Source organism: Cornus florida, unplaced genomic scaffold (assembly GCF_030987335.1).
Source record: "Cornus florida cultivar Cherokee Brave unplaced genomic scaffold, ASM3098733v1 CherokeeBrave_3.0.0_Hap2_Chr10, whole genome shotgun sequence".
Classification (NCBI taxonomy): domain Eukaryota; kingdom Viridiplantae; phylum Streptophyta; class Magnoliopsida; order Cornales; family Cornaceae; genus Cornus; species Cornus florida.
In genome coordinates this window covers 100,507,403-100,527,440 of record NW_026775580.1, presented here as the reverse complement: position 1 = coordinate 100,527,440, position 20,038 = coordinate 100,507,403, and the positions used below count along the sequence as shown (strand labels likewise).

The 20,038-nt window shown below is 34.8% G+C and overlaps 2 protein-coding genes across 4 annotated transcripts; one reads left to right on the top strand and one right to left on the bottom strand.

Annotated features, from left to right (window-relative positions):
* Window positions 1-2,047: 2,047 nt before the first annotated feature.
* On the top strand, window positions 2,048-11,477 carry LOC132276377 (uncharacterized). 3 transcript variants are annotated; one of them, XM_059777781.1, is made up of 7 exons: window positions 2,048-2,444; window positions 6,177-6,448; window positions 6,532-7,183; window positions 7,296-7,495; window positions 8,273-8,517; window positions 8,988-10,755; window positions 11,153-11,477. In XM_059777781.1, exons 2-6 carry the CDS (start codon window positions 6,177-6,179, stop codon window positions 10,748-10,750), a joined length of 3,132 nt encoding a protein of 1,043 aa, XP_059633764.1. In that variant the 5' UTR covers window positions 2,048-2,444; the 3' UTR covers window positions 10,751-10,755; window positions 11,153-11,477. The 3 variants fall into 3 exon arrangements, with proteins under 3 accessions (XP_059633764.1, XP_059633765.1, XP_059633763.1); XM_059777782.1 differs by adding an exon at window positions 3,828-3,941 and having other exon boundaries at window positions 8,988-11,477; XM_059777780.1 differs by having other exon boundaries at window positions 8,988-11,477.
* A 279-nt stretch (window positions 11,478-11,756) lies between these two features.
* On the bottom strand, window positions 11,757-17,118 carry LOC132276378 (protein NRT1/ PTR FAMILY 7.3-like). Its single transcript, XM_059777783.1, has 5 exons — window positions 16,989-17,118; window positions 16,221-16,347; window positions 14,157-14,374; window positions 13,400-13,962; window positions 11,757-13,052 (listed from the first exon to the last, which is right to left on the bottom strand). Exons 1-5 carry the CDS (start codon window positions 17,013-17,015, stop codon window positions 12,188-12,190), a joined length of 1,800 nt encoding a protein of 599 aa, XP_059633766.1. The 5' UTR covers window positions 17,016-17,118; the 3' UTR covers window positions 11,757-12,187.
* Between the last annotated feature and the right edge of the window lie 2,920 nt (window positions 17,119-20,038).

Here is a 20,038-nt window from a genome sequence, read left to right as displayed (position 1 = left end):
ATAAAAAATCTTTTAGGAATAATAAAATAATAAATAGTAGGAGTATTATTTAGTGGGTGGGATATTACAAAGTGAAAATCGCGTGGATATAATAGGTGGCTAAATTATTTGCCAGACAATAAAATAAAGACAGACTGTGACAACGGCTAACTCTTCTATATTTTCTTTCTAAATACTTGTGGCTTTGAAAGATTTTCCTTAAATAGTGTTGAAGTGATTTAGGTTTCTTTCCGACACAAAAAATATATATATATAAAATAATAAAAATAAATAAATCTGTTTATTTTTCTTCATTTGTTTTTATTTCTCTCAATCTCTTGCAATTTAAATGTAAGTTAGAGTTGTAAATACATTCTTGAACGGAACTAAAAAAGAAGTTTAGTTTTTGTCTATTTATTACCAAACAATATATATATATATATATATATTTATATTTATATTTATGTTTGGTTGTCTAAAATTTAAGTAAAATGTTTTATTTAAATCTAACAAAAATACCTAAGGAGAAAGTTTTAAAAATCTTTATCAAGTATCAAAAAATATATATACATATATGTGTGTGTGTGTGTGTGTTTTACCTAAATTATTTTTATATAAAACATCTTTTCGGAATAAGAAATCTAAACTCAACCAATATATCATAACTCATCAAACATTTATAAAAATACATTCCATCCCAACTCATTTTTTAAAATAAAATCCAAGTAATCATGTAACACACTAATCGTTTTCATTTCCTCAGCAAAAACATAAAATTATAGTACAAATAAGTTGAGTCCAAGCTTGAATTATTGTGTTTCAGGTCAAACTCCAGCTTAAATCATTTTAATTTCCAGCTCAAATTTAAAGGTTGAGATCAAATTTGACAAAGAGAAAAAATATATTATATAAGTTGAAATCATTCTTAACGATAAAATGCAAAAAAAATTCGAACAATTAGTCAATTGCAACCCCATAACTACACCCAAAAAAATAATAATTAAAAAAAATAAAAAAGAAAGAAAAAAAAAACTTAAATTATGTTATTTTGTTGCAAAATACTCATTTATATAAGGGTGCATTTAAAGTCTACGGAATCGGTATTGCCATCCTTTTTCTAATGTAGCACCAATTTCAATCAATATCGAAAATAAGTGCTACATAATTTCTTTATTGTGCTACTTGTTTGGTGTTGTAGAATGATGCCTCGTTCAATAGAAAATTATTCAAAATAGTATATTTATCTCCATTACGTAATTCAGCCTTCGGGTTAGAAACTAAAAATCAAAAGAAATGCAAATTTGAAGTTAGTTTCTAATAATTTTGAGGAACTGGTTAGCTATCCAATAACAAGTAATTGTATATATATAATTGTAATTACTATTCGTGATGCATTGTTGTATTAGATCGAGATCCAAATGTTCGTTCTCGATCTAACTACAAGCCTGGGGTTTTATAACATGGAAATATAAGGTAATGTGGAACCTATAGAAAAAAAATATAATAAGAAGTACTAGTCTTATAATCTAATTGGACCAAAATAAAGATTTTAATTTTTTGAGCTAGTGTGATTATTTTTTTCTTCTCATTCACTTAAGATATTATGTGAATGACCCCACTAGTGAATATAATAGGTTAGAATGAAAGAAAAGAAAAACATTTTATAAGGTCACGATTCGTTCTAAAATATAAAATAGGTTCAATATAATTAAAAAATGATTTTTTTTTAAAATTTATTTATCAAAATAGAAATAATTTTCCAATTTTAATCCAGATTCAAAATGATTGATGAGAATATGTTTATGGTTAAACCACCACGCGGCAGTCACGTGACCCACCAGGGTACAAAATCAATCAACTTCACACCTAAATCACAAGAAAAACACAATGGAATTCAACTATTCATGCAAGAAAAGAAAAAAGGACGCACGGTTATGTGTGCCAATATGTCGGTAGACTGAAAAATTAGGGTTTTATTGCATTTTACCCTAATTCTAAAAAAAATAAAGTCGTTTTCATAAATTTGTTCGCAGAGTATAAAATTTTAGGTCGAGGTATTAAACCACGCGGGCCTCACTCAGAGTCAGAACCGGACCATTTAACACTTGGAGCCTTTCGGCCCTATCGGTATAGCCCCAGCCGCGACCCCTCCCTCCATAGTTGCACGCACATTATCACTGCACAGCCGCCGTGGAGTAACCGCCAAAACCACTCATCCCCTTCCTCAGTTTCTCCTGTTTCTCTAATCGACGCCTAGCCTAGCATCGTTTCGTCACCGTTGAGCGACTCCGATAATCACTTCCTCTTTCCGGTGACTCTTATATACACTTCCTTCACTATCTTTCGACGTACACGAGAGTGATTGATCGAATGTGCCTCAAAGCCCTACATCATTTTCTCACTCTTTTTGAAGATACGCGGTGAATTGAGGGGATTAAAGGTCATACAAAGTTGATATTTCGAAGGTAAGAAAACTACTTTCGATCTGCAACATGAAAACAGGGTTCGTGTTTCCCAAAGCTGGTGGATTTGAATACTCTACAACTGTTTTTTTCTTTTTCTATTTTTTTTAATAAATATTTTTAAATGAAAAATGTAAAAACTCATATATTTCAATTTATAGGATTTTTGCTCTGTGCTCAAAATTATATGGAGCTTATTTATGTATTAACTAATGTATTTGTTTTATTAAATTTTGCTTTGTGGTTGTGGTAATTGAATATTAGGAGAAGATGATAGTATAAAAATGTGAAATTACTGCTACTTGAACTGTGTTGATTGGTTTGGTTGATATTTTTATTTATTTTTAAATACTTATTATGATTTGGAGATTAAAGCTGGTAGTTTGGTTTTCTTTGACAATCTTGATTTTGAACTCACGCTTGAGTCTAATCTTATTATTGAGGTCGAGCTCACCAAATTAAACCAGGTAACATGCTGATCTTGATCTTTCTCAATTATAGGCTAGCCGAGTTCAAACGACCTTGTTGCATGGTCGAGATGAGCTCAAACAGGCCCCTAGTAGTCTCAGCTTGTATGCAGCCGTAATTGCAGTGTAAGGGCCTGAGCTAGTTTAATGCAACCAAATAGTCAATTAGTCTGAGCACTCTGGGTTTTGATTATTTTGGCTATATGTCATTAACTCAAATTTTAATAATTGGCTCAAACATGAAATGTGAACTCTACAGCAAGTTGATACTAAAGACATGAAGTGTTAACTTAATAGTAAATGCTTAATTTACACCATCATTGTAGTAATATGTTTTCAAATGTATAATTTATAATTGGTAGAAGTTACTTGAAACAGTGCCTTCTTTTCCTTTCTCTTACATTCTTCTTAATGATCTATTAAGAAAAATAGAATTTGAAAAAAGAAAAGATTGTAACATGATTTAGTTCTTCAAACTTTGTTTTATTTTTGTTTAATTCCTTGCATGAAGTCAAGAAAGCCTGCTTCCTAATCTACTTCTAATCTACTTCTCAGTAGCAGATAATTCATTTAATTAAATATTGAACCCTTCAAAAGTTGTCCCTTTCCATATACTTATAAAAAATAAAAATAAAAAATAAAAAAGTTGTCCCTTTCCATATAAAACCCTTCAAAAGTTCGAAGTTTCTTCTGTATATTCATCCACCCAACAAGTGGAAATGCTACTCAAAAGAGAGTGTCTCATATATTTGTGTACATGTATAAGAAACATAAAAATAAAATAAAGAAGGGGTAAAATCATAAAACACAGACGGTCCCTCACTCGTCTCTCATTATTACAACACAACCTCCGTCCCCTGCTTCACCTATTACTCTCTCTCTCTCTAAACACTTCTGTTTCTCTCTCCAAAACCAGCAGTTAGCATTTCCATTCCGCCTCCTTCAGACGCCCAGTAGATTTGCCGTTGAAGCTTCAATCAACACAGGAAGAGAGTTTATATCAAAAGCCTCTATTGAGTCTTCGAATTCTGAGGTTTGTATTTTCTCTCTCCACATGCCTCATCATCTCTCTCTCTAGATCTTTATGTTTGTTTCCTTTGATTGCAAGAGAAAGTTTTATACTTTTATTGAAAAAAGTATAAATCTTGCATTGGGAAGTGTTATCTGCTTTATATCTCTCGAGTCTTAGATAACTTATCTGTTTTCTGATGAATTGTTTTCAAATTAACAAAAAAATTGTCTGTTGTTTCAAGACTGTTGATGGCTATAGCTACCTCCTTTGTCTTTGTGAAATCTTTAATTTGTTGGGTTGATCGAATTGAAAACTCTGCCATTGAGGTTGAGGTTTTAATTTCCTCCCCCAAAATTACCCTTTCTTTGTTTTCCAGATCTACTATGAATTATTTTTTTCCCCTGAAAATTTTCTGAATTATATTTTGGGCTTCATTGAAATAATATCTCCTTATCCTTTTATTAATGGACATAACTAGAACAACCCACAGAAATACATTCACCTTTTAAAAAATATGTATATAACCCCATTTACTAAGTAAACCTCACGAAACCCCCTTAACTGTTCAAAAAGTCATCAAGTCACCCCCATATAGTTATTCTGCCGTCAGACACTAAGGGGAAAGGAGCACATGACCATGTGCTCCTGCTTACTCTTTTGTGACCAAAATGCCCCTTACATACATACAGCCAAAGCCAAAGACATTAAACTTGGTCATGTGGTTGTCTTCTTCTTTTCACGTGGGCATATCTGGTACTGGCAAAACCCTATCGAAGGTACTCAATCCTCAGAAGGTACTCCATAGTCCATCCTCAAGCCAGAGACATAATCGAAGGCCCATAGCTACCGATACTCAAGCTTTAACCGAAGAGAATCCGCAGTGCTCAAGCCATAGCTAATCAGGTGTTGCAGAAAGTAAAATGAAACGAGGGAGAGTGAAAGATCCAAATATATTAGGAAGTTTTAATTTCGGAATTGAAAGTAGGATTAAAAAATTCAAGCTGTTTACAACAACAAATTGCATATTCAGTAACAAAATTGTTGCTTTTACATCTAAAATATTTCAACCTGAGCACAATTAACATCTTCCAACCTTAGAAAAGGAAAAAAAACAAAGAAAAAAGGGTACTTGTGTAGCATAATTCAATTACTCGTATGAATAATGCGGGAAAACCCTAAAAAAAGCATAATTATGGAGAAAACAGTGAATTTCATACCAACAGATACAATCCGACACAATAGCGTGTAGCTCCCGGCACCCATTGCCTCTGTCCGCGGCGTTGCTGAATCGGGTCCAACTCCAGCTATCCAAGTGGGTAGTACGAAGGCATGACGTGAAACTTCAACACCACCGCTTTCTTGTCTGCTGGCAAGGATTGGAACATGGTGGTCGCCGGAAGATCCAAGAATGCGTCGTTGGTGGGGATGAACAGGGTAATTCTGGCGCCGCCTTCATGGGTTTCGAATTCTTCGGCGACGCCCAAAGCTGCCAACATCAATGCGGCGATGTTGAAGTTGTGGCCATGAGGACTTTGGTGATGTTGGGACCCAATGGGGGTCGAGTTTCCGAGGCCACGAGATCAAACCCAAATGGGACTTAATTTATTACTTCAACAGTGAAACTAATTGTAACTTGAGATGAAAACAAAAGTTATATCAATCTATCATATGGATATTGTTGATGGGTATTTAAAGTCAAAGTGGAAGACATTTCTTGAAGTTGCTTACACATATATACAATACGCACACATACATACAGAGACATATATCTACAAGATTTTTGTCCTCAAATGAAGATAGAATTTTCAGTAATGAAGTTTCACAAACAATTGACTGCAAAACACTTGGTGAAACAACTTAGCTTTAAGTTCTATTGTTGTACGGCTGTACAAGTAAGAAGATGCTCACGTTGAAGGGAAGGGTTTTGATGAGAGAGTGTGGTGGTGTTGGAGGGGGAGTGGACAGAGACACCATGGTAATTAAATTCATAATTTTAAAATAATAATTATCAGTAGTTAAATATATTAAATAGTAAGGTCATTATGTCATTTCACAACTCAGCTAACGGTTCTGTTACGGGATGAGGGTAATATGATCAATTTTGTTAGTTCTAGGGGTTATTTAATTATGTTGGGGGTTGGTTATATGACTATTTTTAATAGTACATGAGAGTTTTATGATTTTACCCCAAAAAAATAATAAGATAGATTATTTGTGAATTACTTAATCATGTATAATCCCTCTCATTGCTTGTAGATGGCCAGATGGGATGAGATTCTGTCCCTTCCTGTACAGAATCCTCCAACCTTGGAGTTTTCTTCTGCTGATATTGTGTGGTCTAAGGTGGAAGGTTGGCGCGACAATATAGATAGAGTTGCTTTGATACCCTTTGCCAGAGTGGACGATTTTTTAAGGGGTGAATCCGCAAATAAAGACTGCCCAACAAGATTTCACGTGGAAGCCAGGAGGCGGAGGCCTCCGGAGATGGCTTACAAGCCAAAGGTTGATGGTATACTTGAATATATCCTGTAAGTTTTCAATTTTTATTTTCAAAATTCTTAAAAATGTTTCATATCCTTTAAATTTTAAGTGATCCTATTGAAATGTGTAGGTATTGGTGTTCCTTTGGCCCGGATGACCACAGAAAGGGTGGCATTGTCAGACCAAGCAGGAGTACTTATGTCCCGAAAAAAAAAACTGCAGGTCGTCCAAATACAAAGAGAGGTTGCACCTGCCACTTTATTGTGAAACGTTTAATTGCAGAGCCATCAGTAGCTCTTATCATATATAATCAGGATAAGCACGTAGATAAGAAAGGCTTGCCATGCCATGGTCCGCAGGACAAGAAGGCAGCTGGAACGCGTGCTATGTATGCCCCATATATCTCAGAGGATCTCCGCCTCCGCGTCTTATCTCTATTGTATGTTGGTGTTTCCGTGGAAACCATAATGCAAAGACACAACGAATCAGTGGAGAGACAAGGGGGGCCATGTAACCGTGATGACCTTTTAACCCACCGGTACGTCCGGAGGCAGGAGAGGAGCATCCGGCGTTCTACTTATGAATTGGATGCAGATGATGCAGTCAGTGTCAGCATGTGGGTTGAAAGCCACCAGAGTCATGTTTTCTTCTACGAAGATTTCTCTGATTCTGACCCATTCGTCTTAGGTATTCAAACGGAGTGGCAGTTGCAACAAATGATTCGATTTGGCAACCGCAGCCTCGTGGCTTCTGATTCAAGGTTTGGAACAAATAAATTGAAGGTTTGTTTTATCAGTTTGTAAGTTCTACTCTTTCTTCTTCCTCCCTTTCAATTTACGAGGCAGTTTTAATCCATTAGAATCTTATGGTGCTCTTATCTGCAATTTCATATAGTATCCTGTTCTCAGTCTTGTTGTGTTCAACTTGGACAACAAGGCCATCCCAGTAGCATGGATAATAGCACCGAAATTTACAAGCATAGATGGGAATAGATGGATGAGGGCCCTTTACAATCGAGTTCGGTCTAAAGACCCTACATGGAAATTGGCTGGATTCATAGTAGATGACCCTTTGTCTGATGTGCTCACAATCAGGTTGGCTGCTAAGTTCTTCACTCTGATTTATTAGATATGGTTAGATACTTTAAAGATAATTTATTTACAATTCCTGGGTTATAGTCTAAAAGGATGCAATCCGCACCTGATAGCCGCCTACTTCATTAATAGGTCACGTTGAGTAGCGTGTGCATCCGAGTTTTTGACCTGTGTCAAGTAATTGAGTGGGGTTGGTTTCATGAAATCATATCCAATTACCAACAGACCAGTGGCCTAGCTGTATCAAGCCCCTACTTCTCAAAGAGAGGTCAAGGGTTCGAGCCTCAGTGGAGGCATGTGTGTGTGAGTACTAACTAGGAAAAAAAAAAAAAAAATCATATCCAATATACCTCAACATGTACTTCCATTATGGACCACTTGACACCTGTAACCCGTAACAGTCCCTTTGTGCGTGCTTAATTCTGAGCAGAGTTGCTCATCAATTTTGATTGTACTGCTGATGCACCACCTCTCGTATTGTTTGTGGCCAAACAGTTGTTTCTATGATGTGATGCTAACCATCTAAAGAATAGAACTTCAATGTATAGCATTGTTCATGGAAAATGTCCAAGAACAAGCTGAATGGTATGCAGTTCTGTTTTTTGGTTTACATCTGGTCCAAGAGGTGGCATCAGCTGGTTCAGATCAATCGGCATACAATTGATTGTAACATAGCAGGCTATTGTAGAATGTGCAGCTAAAACATCCACTTTGTTTTTCTACCGAATATTACTTGGATGAATTGGTGTGGTAAATCTTTGTCTATATGTTACTCAGGGAAGTGTTTCAATGCTCTGTATTGGTATGCTTTTGGCGGGTTCGTCATGCATGGCACAAAAACTTAGTAGAGAGATGTTCAGAAATCGAGATGCGTGTCGAGATATCAAGACGGCTTGGTCAAGCAGTGTATAACATCTGCAGAGGAAATGGAACTGTTGATTTGTTTGAGGATTTTATGGAAGATTTCATCGATGCCTCAGATTTTATGGATTACTTTAAAGCGGTTTGGTATCCTAAATTAGGTTAGACACTATCTTTTAACATAGCGAATATTTTTTAAATGAACTAATTTGGTAGCATTTGTATCTCTCATTCCAACTTATCAGCATCTTCTGCCACCATTGATTGAGATCACTAAATTAGTGAGAACACTTGTTGGATGGACCACAATGCCAAAAAAGTGCTTTTGATTTCCTGGTGAGCTGAATCAAATTAAAAAAATGTAGTGTTAATTTGATTAGGTTGTTGCTTCTAGCTTGTTTATGGAGAGTATGGTCTACCCTGAGAAGCTGGCTCACTAATTGGGTGGGCAAGCTTCATTGTGCAAGCCTGTAAGAGATCATGTTAATTTCCTGGATGAATGATACACAGTGTTACTACTAATTTATTATAGCTTGAAGTCCAGTGTTTTTTTCTCTTTTTCCTTTATTTTATTTTTCCTCACTTCTGCCTTATGCGAGAGCCACCTCTCTCTCTCTCTCTCTCTCTCCAGGGTTCTGGACTACTGCGCTTAAATCACTTCCACTTGCCAGCCAGGAGACTTGTGCAGCAATGGAGTTTTATCATAACCAACTGAAGCTAAGGTTGTTAAATGAGAAGGACTCTACGGTTTATCAACGGGCTGATTGGTTGGTTGATAAGTTGGGTACTAAAGTGCATTCCTACTTCTGGCTTGACGAGTATTCAGGTAAGGATGATTTCACACGATACTGGAAAGATGAATGGTTGAGTGGGTTAACATCTTGGCGCAAATCATTGAAGATTTCAGACTCTGATGTTGTCATGGAGGGTAAATGTGCAAAAGTTATTGACCCGGAAGATCGAAACCGAGCTCATGTTATTTGGAACCCAGGGTCAGAATTTGCAATCTGTGATTGCAGTTGGGCGGAAATGGGTAACCTGTGTGAGCATGTATTCAAAAGTATTAAAGTTTGTCGTGATAAAGGGTGTAGTTTGCCGTCTACCTCTATGTTTCAGTATCACCAGGCTTTGGTTAAGATGCTACACTGCCCACCTTATGACTCTTTGATTTGCGATCATGCTGTTTCTCTAGCAATTTGGGTTCAGATGCAGTTAAATGCACAAGTTGATCTTGATAACAACCACACTAATGTGGATCCTGCTGAGCAACAAATTGTAGGGCCAGCAGTTTTACCTAGTCAAGATAGAGATGCAGTAAATGAAAACCGCGGTGATAAAGAGAACGTATCCCATACCGAGAATGGTTCTCCAAACAGTATTATGAGTGATACCGAGAATGGTTCTCCAAACTGTATTATGAGTGATTTGGGTGGTGACTTGATTAATCAGTGTGACTCTTTCACTGAGATGGAAGTTGATCCATCATCCATCTATACCTCTGCATCCAGATTATTTTCTATTGATGGGGTTCTATCTGCTGATGTCACAGAGAATGGGGAGAGTGTTCTGATTGATGCAGGCATAGACATAACCAAGAATCTTCCTTCTGCAGATGAATCATTTGAAAATCTAAATGGTTTTGATGATGAAATCATGGAGAAAGACACTGGTGAAAACATGGTGGATGTGGATTTGGTGCCACAGTCTAAACATGTCCCTCTGTCAACAACGGAGTCTCTAGAGCAATGCACGAGGGTCCGTCAGAATGATGTTTGCAGCAATGATGCAGAACCATCTGCAATTCCTTATGTAGAAAATATTGATCCCAAAAGCAATAATATTTCCCCGCATGTACGCATGCCCGTCGGTCCCTTGCTTGTTGATATGGTTGAAGCTTCACGTGTAAACAAAGAGAGTGGAGGGACAGATTTGCAAAGTGAGAATGGATGTACAATTGAAAAGCTCTCCCCAAAAGATGACCATGTTTCCTCAGAAAGGGTTCAAGATAACATGGTAGAAGATTCTAATCTTTGTGATGTTGCCAATAGAGATGGCAGCCTGATGGAATTGTGCCCAAAATCAATTCAAGATTCCTCTTCAAAGTCAGTTTCTAGTGAGCAACAAAACCTTGTTGAGTTTGCAACTCATGGAGCTGAGATCTCTGCAAAGCTATCTTCTACCGATAAAGAATTTCTCGCTAAATGTGGGGCTCAAAATGGTGTTGCTGATAATGGTTGCCATCATAAGGCGAATAGCCAGCATGATATTGTCAACGTTGCAAATGGTACCCTAACAGAAGGAAATGTTTCAGGGGAGCCCGCCCATGTTTCTCCAGCAAGGACGACTTCTAATGAGCATCAGAATGCTGTTAATGCTGCAGTTTGTGATGACTGAAAGAGGTTCAAAACTTCCTAATTCTCTCAATCCATGTACATAGTATTGTTGAACCTGACTAACTATTTTTTCCCCGATTCAGCCAATGAGTTCTTTTACTAATTTTCTTCATTGTTGAGCCCTTCTATGATTAAGAGAGTCACCTTTTTGACTGCTTAGGCTACTTACAGATTGATCCTGTGCTTCTGTACTACTGAACTTTGTTCCAGTTGTGAAAAAAGTGGATGATAGAAAATATGCAAGAGAATGAAATGGGTAGGAGTGAAACAAAAAATGAATTTGTGATTGTATACTTGATGTTGATATTAGGGGGCAAAGGTGCAGTAATATACGATATATGTTCATTTATTCTTCGCGAAAATTTTCTGCCCGTTTCTTGAATAATTGTTGTGCCTTTGGCAGCTTACCTCCTGAACTATTCTTCAAAAATTTGTGGGGATTTTGTTTGGCTTGTTTTCTACTGCGATTGCAGCATTTGGCAAACGGAAGCAGATCTCGATGAACTTACAATGTGAGTGATCCGAATGGTCTTCTGGTTTCATCAATTCTCAAGTGCAGTTTATATTTATATTTATGTTCTTGATAGTTTTATTTATCAAAAAAAAATTATATTTATGTTCTTGATAGAAGGCATCTTTTTTTTCATCTTTATAATGCTTGTAAGTTGTAAGAGAGTTACACATATATTTTTTCTTTAACTAATATATATAATTCATATTTATACCAATGTAGATTAAAGATCAACTCATTCTTCTATATATATATGACTTGTTCTAGATTTAGCTGATACTCGTTTATTTCTCAATTTATGTCTTTAGGCTGTTACCTAATAGAGATTAGGTATTAATAGTTTCTGTACTCTTACTATTCTCTCTAAACTTATATAGGCTTATTATATTTCCAATAATTAGACAAAGTTTGAAAACTGGCCAAAACACCAGGAACAAACATATAGAGATTCATGATGAACTCATGAACACACACACACACAAATAGAATTTCAATATCGAATGCAAAAGAAAAGACAATTTTATGTACATCACTAAAGGAGTTTTCTATACAAACCTTAGAGGAAAACTTGCAGTTTAGATTGCATTGACCATAATAATAAAATATATATAAAAAAAGAAAAGGATTGTATCCATTGCATGCTCAACTTAGAGAAATGAAAAAGGCATTTCTCTCGCTTCATTGCAAGTATTACTATCCTTTTATACCCTTTATTTGATCTCCCCCACCCACCAACTAAAGATGGATCCCTTTTTCACTTCCTCGGCGAGAAGGGAAAGGAAAGCGGTCAGAGGTTCGGTTTTTCACTTCCTCGGCGAGAAGGGAAAGGAAAATGGTCGGAGGTTCCGTTTTTCACTTCCTCGGCGAGAAGGGAAAGGAAAGCGGTCGGAGGTTTGAAGGCCACCTTGGAAAATAAAAATCATACTCCTAGACTCTCAAGTCACTGCCTTGGTTGACACTATTGTCTCCACCCTTACCTTGAAACTTGATATATTTATACCACTTGGCACACACAATGTAGACCATCAAATCTGCAGTTGTCAAAGCTGCTAACAAGAAATAAAAGTTGTCCAAATGACCCTTGTTAAGATTTCCAGGGATCCATCCTGGCATTTTATCTTTAGTTGAGATTTTCATGACAATGGTCACTAGCAAACTACTGACATAGTTTCCTAGTGATATGGATGTCATGCAAAGTGCACTCCCAAAGCTCTTCAATCCATCTGGTGTCTGCCCATTAAAGAACTCCAGTTGACCTACATACATGAACACCTCTGATGCTCCTACCAGTACATATTGTGGGATTTGCCAAAAGATGCTCAGCGAGCTCGAGTTTTCGCAGTTTCTGCAATCTTTCTGTGCAGTCTTTAACCTGAAATGCTCTACAGTCCCAGCTGCAACCATTGCCATTATAGCTATGACTAGTCCGATTCCCATTCTTTGAAGCTCGGTGAGTCCTTTCTTTCTCAGCCTGGCTACAAGGGGGTCGAGAATCCGCCTGTAAATGAAAATGAATGCTGCAACGCTGAGGATATCGAAGCTAGACATGCTTGCCGGAGGGATGTGGAATGTTGAGATGGTGGTTTTCATTGCGGCGCCTTGTTCCACGAAGAGGGAGGCCATTTGAGTGAAGACTACTGAGTAAAGTATTGTGCATAGCCAAATTGGGAGAAGTCTTAGTATGCATTTCACTTCTTCCACTTGTGTCACAGGACAGACATGCCAAGGACTATGAACTCTGCCCTCTGAGGTGCACTCCTTTGATGTGATAATCGCCGCCCTATCCAAGAATCTGGTAAGAGAGATATAAATTTCGGTTAGCATTTGCCCCAATTATGTTATATAATTTAATGGTGAATGGAAAAATTGTACTTCCTAGTGACAACGAGTAAGACTTAGAACCAATGTGCATGCCAAATATAATCAATTTAAGTTAGGTGGTTCCATTGTGACCTGTAAGTCACGGATTCGAAATTGAAAGTCGTCTTTCTATGCGCAAGTAAGACTGTGTACGTCTGACCCTCCTAAGACTCTGCAATGGTGGGACCCTTGTGCATTGAGCTAGTTTTTGTTTTTGTTTTTGTTTTTGTTTTTTTCCTTCAAAATCAATGCAAGTTGGGTTTTAAGGGCTGAACTTACTTGAATCCTTGGGTATGAAGTATTTGTCTGCCCCCATTATAAGAAAATGCCTTTCCATCCACTTCATGTAGCTCCTCTGCATTAGATGGAATCTCAGCCTTCCATTTTCTGGCTGCAGCAACCACCACTTGGCAAAATCTGGAGAGAGGGTTTCCTTTAGGTATGAAGTGCCTGTACCTAGGGGTCCCTACAAGAAACAAGACCAGGGCCACAACGGCAGAGCCAGTAGATGCCCAAAAACCCAGTGTCCACATTCCTTCATCCTCAAAGTAGCCCAATATGGTGTTTGAAAAGAGTGAACCAAGGTTTAAGGCCAAATAGAAGTAGCTAAAGAAGGCCACCTTTGAGTGCCCTTCCTTAGGGTCATCCTCATCAAACTGATCTGCCCCAAATGTAGCAATATTAGGTTGGTACCCCCCATTCCCAAGGGCAATCAAGTAAATTGACAAGTAGAACAACGTGACGTGGACGCTCGAGTGGGACCCACATGGAGTTTGTTCATCACCACAGCCACTAGGCTTGACTAAAAAAATGTACGATGACAATGACAGTGATACCAAGCCCTGCCACGAAAAAAAAAAAAAAAATCATTTTAAGTATCAAAACACTCAAAAGAATGAAATAATGAAAAAATTGAAGCCGGTCATAATCAATGACACGTGTGAGATTGTCACGTGTGATTAATTCTGACCGTCTATTATAATATCCGAACTCAAATAATGCATGTCAATTCAGAATTATTGTGGGGGTAGCTTACAACGACAAAGATGGCCTGAAAGATGGCACAGGTCTTGTACCGTCCCCAGTAGGAGTCGCTGAGGAAAGCGCCGAGGAGAGAGAAGATGTAGACGGTGCCGGTCCATTTGCTAACGTTGTTAGCTGCAGCGGCATTATCTTGGCCCATCACTCTAGTCAGAAACAACACCAAGTTGACACCCACCCCAAAAAATGCCAGTGTAGCAAGTCCTTGGTTCACTGTTTTATTTGTCAATCAATCAATACAAATTATTAAATTAAGACAAAGTGATTAACTTATAATATTTGGTAGTTAGACATAATAGCAGAGGTTAGGAAGGAAAAATAAAAAGAAATGCATGAAGTACAATGATAATTAAAGAGCAATCATATGTGCTTTTGAATTAGGAGTGTTATAAAATATAAACAAGAACTAATAGTACTATGATAAGAGTGTGAAAATTTTAGGCATAATAAATTATTATCATATTAAATACCCAGGAAATCTAACTATTGATTTTGGTGGAAATAATTGTACGACTTTTCTGAAAAATATGAATAAAAATATGCAAGTAAAGGTTTTACTATAATTTTGGAAATAATTGTAGGGCAAATTGCATAAGACCCCTTTTAGTTTCAATTTTTGGCAGAAAACTTCCTTTAAAAAAAGTTGTCATAAAACCCCCCTAAGGGTTTTGGTGGTTGCAATATTGTCCCCTTAGTCAGAAAAACCCTTTTTTGGGACGAAATTGCCCCTCCCAACCATTTTAATTTTTTCAAAGTAATTTTCCAAATATGCTTTAGATTATAAATGTGATTATGTGAAAGCTTCAAAGAACCTTTAATTCCTGAGAACAAACCTTTGGGGGCTAAAAAAAAAAAAAAAAAAAAAAAAAAAAAAAAAAAAAAAGTGATATTGTTTCAATTATTAAGGAAAAAAAAAAAAAAAACATTCAAATGCATTTATGTACTAGCTAAATGCATTTGAAGGTTGTTTTATTTTTATTATTATTTTTTAAAAATTTAAAGTGACATTGTTTCAATTTAAGGGGGGGGGGGGGGGGTGTTTGTGTGGGGCATTTGTAAGTTTTTTTTTCTATATATATATATATATATATATATATATATATATATATATATATGTATATAGTTTAAAGTGACCTTGTTTCAATTATTAAGAAAAATATATATATATAAAATTAAAAAAACTTCAAATGGTCGAGAGGGGCAATTTCGTCCCAAAAAAGGATTTTTATGACTGAGGGGCAGTATTGCCACAAGTAAAATTCCTAGGGGGAGTGTTTTATGGTAACTTTTTTTGTAAGGGGATTTTTGGATTAGGATTCTCTCAATTTGCACAGTAGTCAATTTCCTCCATTTTTGTAAGTAAAAGTGCATTCCAACATTTTGGTAAAATGTATCCTAATATTTTTCTAAAATGCATCTCAAACATGACTGACGTGGCCATTTCTGGACCACTTATTTCAAAATGGAGCAAATGGTACAACATTTCACCGGAGGTGATTTTCCACCGGGATTTTCTTCCAAAAATTGAAACTATGCAATTTGCCCAAAAACGTACTACTTTTCAAGGTTTTTCTTTTTCGCATGCCAATAAACAACTCACATCCATGTCCCCAGTCTACTTTTGAAGGTAAGAAAGTATCACTAAACTACACTTATAGTCGACATGGTGAACTAAAGGAAGAAATATGAGGAAGACGACAATAATGAAAATATTTTGACCAAGGATAGAGGATGAAAACATTTATAAGCTAGCTCTATAATAGAGCACATGCAAAGTACGTATTTAGGCCTGTATAAACATAAGATTTTTGAATCTGTCTTATGAAACAATTATCAGGAGAGATAAGCTTTCAGGATTTTCTGAATTGTTTATACGTACATGTTCCAATAAATGAGGAAGAACATATAAACTAAGAAAGTAGATCGAATACAATCAACTAGTGTTATTATATGAAGTTTAAAAATATTGACTCACTTGTGAAAAACACAAAAAAAAAAAAAAAAAAGTTCAAAAATATTGAATGTTAATGAAAAATAAATAGCAGCAAGCTAGACTTACCAAGTATGAGAATTGCAGCGATCCATGTACCAGTTCTTCGTCGCACTGCTGGGTGACCACGATGATCAACAGTTCCATCAAGGGTGCAATTTTCTTGTTGCTTTACTATATTTTCCTCAATGTCATCCTGATATTTTTATGGAAGATGTAATTAATTAGTGATACTTCTCTCTGTATATATATATATATATATATATCGTAATTAAATCATGATATAGCATTTAAATATAGCTTCTTTCAATCATGAAAATCTGTTTTTATTATTATTATTTTTTTTTGTTCGAATGATAAAGCAAACAAACACACATGAAAATCTGCTGATTTCATATAAATTTAACACTATCCAAATATTATTTGCTATTATAAACATGAAAATTTCAAAATATATATAATTAAATTTTTGGCTGTTCCTTCAAAATTTAGTATGTTACTAAAATGTGATACTCTGATTATTTCAATATTGGAAGGAATTAATATATTCAAAATTAATTTAATCTAATAATTATGATGCATGAACGACGATAACCATTCTTATAAATTACCTTGTTTCATTTATACACATGAAATGCACTAGTTATCATTCTGAAAAACTTAACCAGTTATCAAAGCAATTAAGTGACCATATATATACATAGATATATAGCCTAACAAAATTATCAGATCAAAATATAAATCGGAAGCTAAGAAAGAAAAAGAGAGGGTGACCACACACACACACACACACACACACACATGTTAGCTTATGAGGGGGAGAAGGAAACTACTAACCGCTTTAACAATATTTAAGCAAGCCATTGGTGTTCTCTTACTCGAACAAGAACTATCAAAATGCAGAGAGAGAGAAGAAATATGTTGGAGCTAGATAGAGAAGGGAGTGAGAGATAAAAGGGATGCAATGATGTGTATATACTTATTAGTGTAACACTGGTAGCAGAGTTATATATATATATAGATAGATAGTTATAGATAAAATAAAAGTGATAATTAATGAGGCTGCTTTCAAAGTTGAAGTTGGTGCATGGTCATGAGGAAAAACACAAAATGATGACAAGGAAATGTGTTGGATTCAACATGTTTGGGAGAAGCAAGAGAAACGTGACATGGTTGGATTCCGCGCGAGATCAATCACTAAATATATATGTCTTGCTCCTTCCACTTAGTTGTGATTAGCCAGCTGTTTTGATCCCGACATTTTTATTTTTTTTTAAAAAAAATTATTTATATATATTATTATTATTATGCACTTTAGATCATAAATTATATGACCTCCTTCATCACCTTTTCATATATTCTGGTTTCTTAATACTAATTAGTGGAAGGCAAAAATATAAAAACTTTTTTTTAGAGCTCTTTACAAAATTCAAACCTAATTGCTCCAAAGGACATGGTATGCAGTTGATTTATCTGAAAAATAGAAATAAATAAATAAACAACACAGGGTGGTACAATGGAATAATGAATTATGCTTACGAACCCTTAGATCAATTAGTTATTCAATTAGTAGGATATTCTAAGAGACTCGACACCACCACTATCATCATCGTAAGCAAAACTTAAACCTTTTAAAAAATTTATAATTATATATCTATACATTCAGGGGCGGAGCCAGGATTTTAGTTCAGAGGGGGCACAATGCACTTGTTGGGAAATTTTTTTTTTTAATAAATATGACAAATAGGAATTATAATTTTTTTAAATCAAAAAGGCAAATAAGAAAAAAATAGTTGTAAAATAATATGCTAAATAAATACTGTAAAAAAAATATAGTTACAAATATAAGAATCAAAATATTAATTAATAATATTTTAATTAAATACAATCACAAATGTCATTGATGAAAAAAAATAAATTAAAAAAAATAGAAAACTACATAATTATACACAAGTAAAAAAAGAATTTTTTTGAAAAAGGAAACAAAAATTAGAAAAGGAAAAATATATTGTATACTTGAAGAAAGGATATATATATATATAATTTCTACTTCTTTTTCAAAAGGAAATTAGAAGAATTTGAAATTTTAAGGGAGGGCACTATTTAAAATTACCATAAAAATATATGTATATATCAAAAATATGTACCTATGTATAGTAGATTGGAGCAAAGTGAAGGGGGCACGTACCCCTCTTGACCTTAATTGGCTCCGTCCTTGCAACATTTATGTGTTTATATGTAATATTTCTTTGTTGATATATTATATCAACAAGCAAAGAAGGTTTGGGGGTAATTTTGACTATGGATCCCACAATACGGCACCCATATACTGCAGCCTTTCATGGCCGAAATGCAGCTTATTGGAGTAGTCGTAAAGCAATTTCTTCTTTCCAATTAATTAATTAATATGTCTAAAGCTCATTCATTTACAAAGAGCCATAAATATTTTAGGTCATGAACCAGCTGTCTCCAACAATTAAGCTTGTGAAAGTGGGAGAGAAACTAAAATAAAAGTACTAAAAAAAAAAAAAGTTAGCTCACTAGCTTTTTTAAGTGCATAATCACTAGCTTTATTTATTTATTTTGAAGATCGACTTGTAAACAAAGATTGTATTAAAAATGATGATTTCCAGATAAAAAAAAAAAAAAAAAAAAAATCGAATATAATTCATTAATAATTAGATTTAACTCAAACACATACAGTAGATGAAAATTTCGTCTACATCTAAACCTATGATCTATATAGAGTTTGAGTGTTTTCAAGATATGTGGGAGTTGTTTGCCAGATCAGCAAACTATCAAAATTTGAATTATTTTGGATTGTATCAATTGAATATATCCCCGTGTACCCCTAATTAATTTTCAAGTTTAGGTCCTCACCACTTGCTTCGTATCAATGTCAAATATTAATATAAACTATGATCTCACAAGTTATAAGTTTGACCAATGCATTAGATGATGGATCTTATTATATAAGTTTCTTAATTTCTGTATTCCATAATCAAGTGGGAGTCTTTCCATCTTAGGTTACTATCTTTATCACGTCAAGTAAGAACAGTTTTATAGACTTGCCCAAATTAATTAAGATAAGGAAGGGTTTAATGTATTGATTAGAATTCTCTTTGTTGTTTGTTAATCTGTTAGTTCATGACCTTTTTATGAAACAATTCCCTTCATATATAGTCATTCTTTTATTTATTTATTATTATTTTTATCCAGTAGGTATTACCAATGGACTTAGCTAATCAATCTCAATTATTAATCAATAATGTGAAGTATTAATTATATTTTTAATGGCGTAGGAACTATAACAATTATTCGGATATGTGCAATAATTGGTAAGCCACATTTATTGGTTAAGTCCGAATTTGCTACTTCGGATAAATGTCTAGATTTGGAGCTCCTGTGTCCAGCTCATGCACCAATGGAACTGGCCCGGACTAATGTGAAGTACTCTTGAAATAATAATAATAATAATAAATAAATAAATAAATAAATAAATAATAAAATGAAAATTGTTTGTGAGCAAATCAATGGGTCAAAATATATAAGTAATTAATCGTTTAACATAGAATCCTCGAATCATGAAAACAAAATTAATATCCTAAATTGTGATGTATTTTAACTTACACGTCAAGCAATTTTGTATAAATTAAAAATTGCAAATCTTTCTACAACATAAGTAACATTCTCAATTTGACCACTTGCCATTTCCATTTTTACAACTTCAACCAAATAATAATTAGCTTTTCCAGAAAATTTCCAATTACACTAAATTTCAACTTAAAGCAATAATCACAATCCTTACCTCTACCGTTGTCACATAAATTTCAAATATAATGAACACATTAGTATTCTTTTTTCAACTTCCATAATAATAATTATGG

What these genes read in the sequence shown, in the direction of transcription:
- LOC132276377 (XM_059777781.1), top strand. Translation starts at nt 6,177, where the DNA reads ATGGCCAGATGGGATGAGATTCTGTCCCTTCCTGTACAGAATCCTCCA. An exon ending in TTGGAACAAATAAATTGAAG is followed by an intron (nt 7,184 to 7,295) that starts GTTTGTTTTATC and finishes AATTTCATATAG; the next exon opens with TATCCTGTTCTCAGTCTTGT. An exon ending in TCTGATGTGCTCACAATCAG is followed by an intron (nt 7,496 to 8,272) that starts GTTGGCTGCTAA and finishes TATGTTACTCAG; the next exon opens with GGAAGTGTTTCAATGCTCTG.
- LOC132276378 (XM_059777783.1), bottom strand. Translation starts at nt 17,015, where the DNA reads ATGGCTTGCTTAAATATTGTTAAAGCG. An exon ending in CGCTGCAATTCTCATACTTG is followed by an intron (nt 14,375 to 16,220) that starts GTAAGTCTAGCT and finishes CAAATAAAACAG; the next exon opens with TGAACCAAGGACTTGCTACA. An exon ending in TTCAGGCCATCTTTGTCGTT is followed by an intron (nt 13,963 to 14,156) that starts GTAAGCTACCCC and finishes TTTTCGTGGCAG; the next exon opens with GGCTTGGTATCACTGTCATT.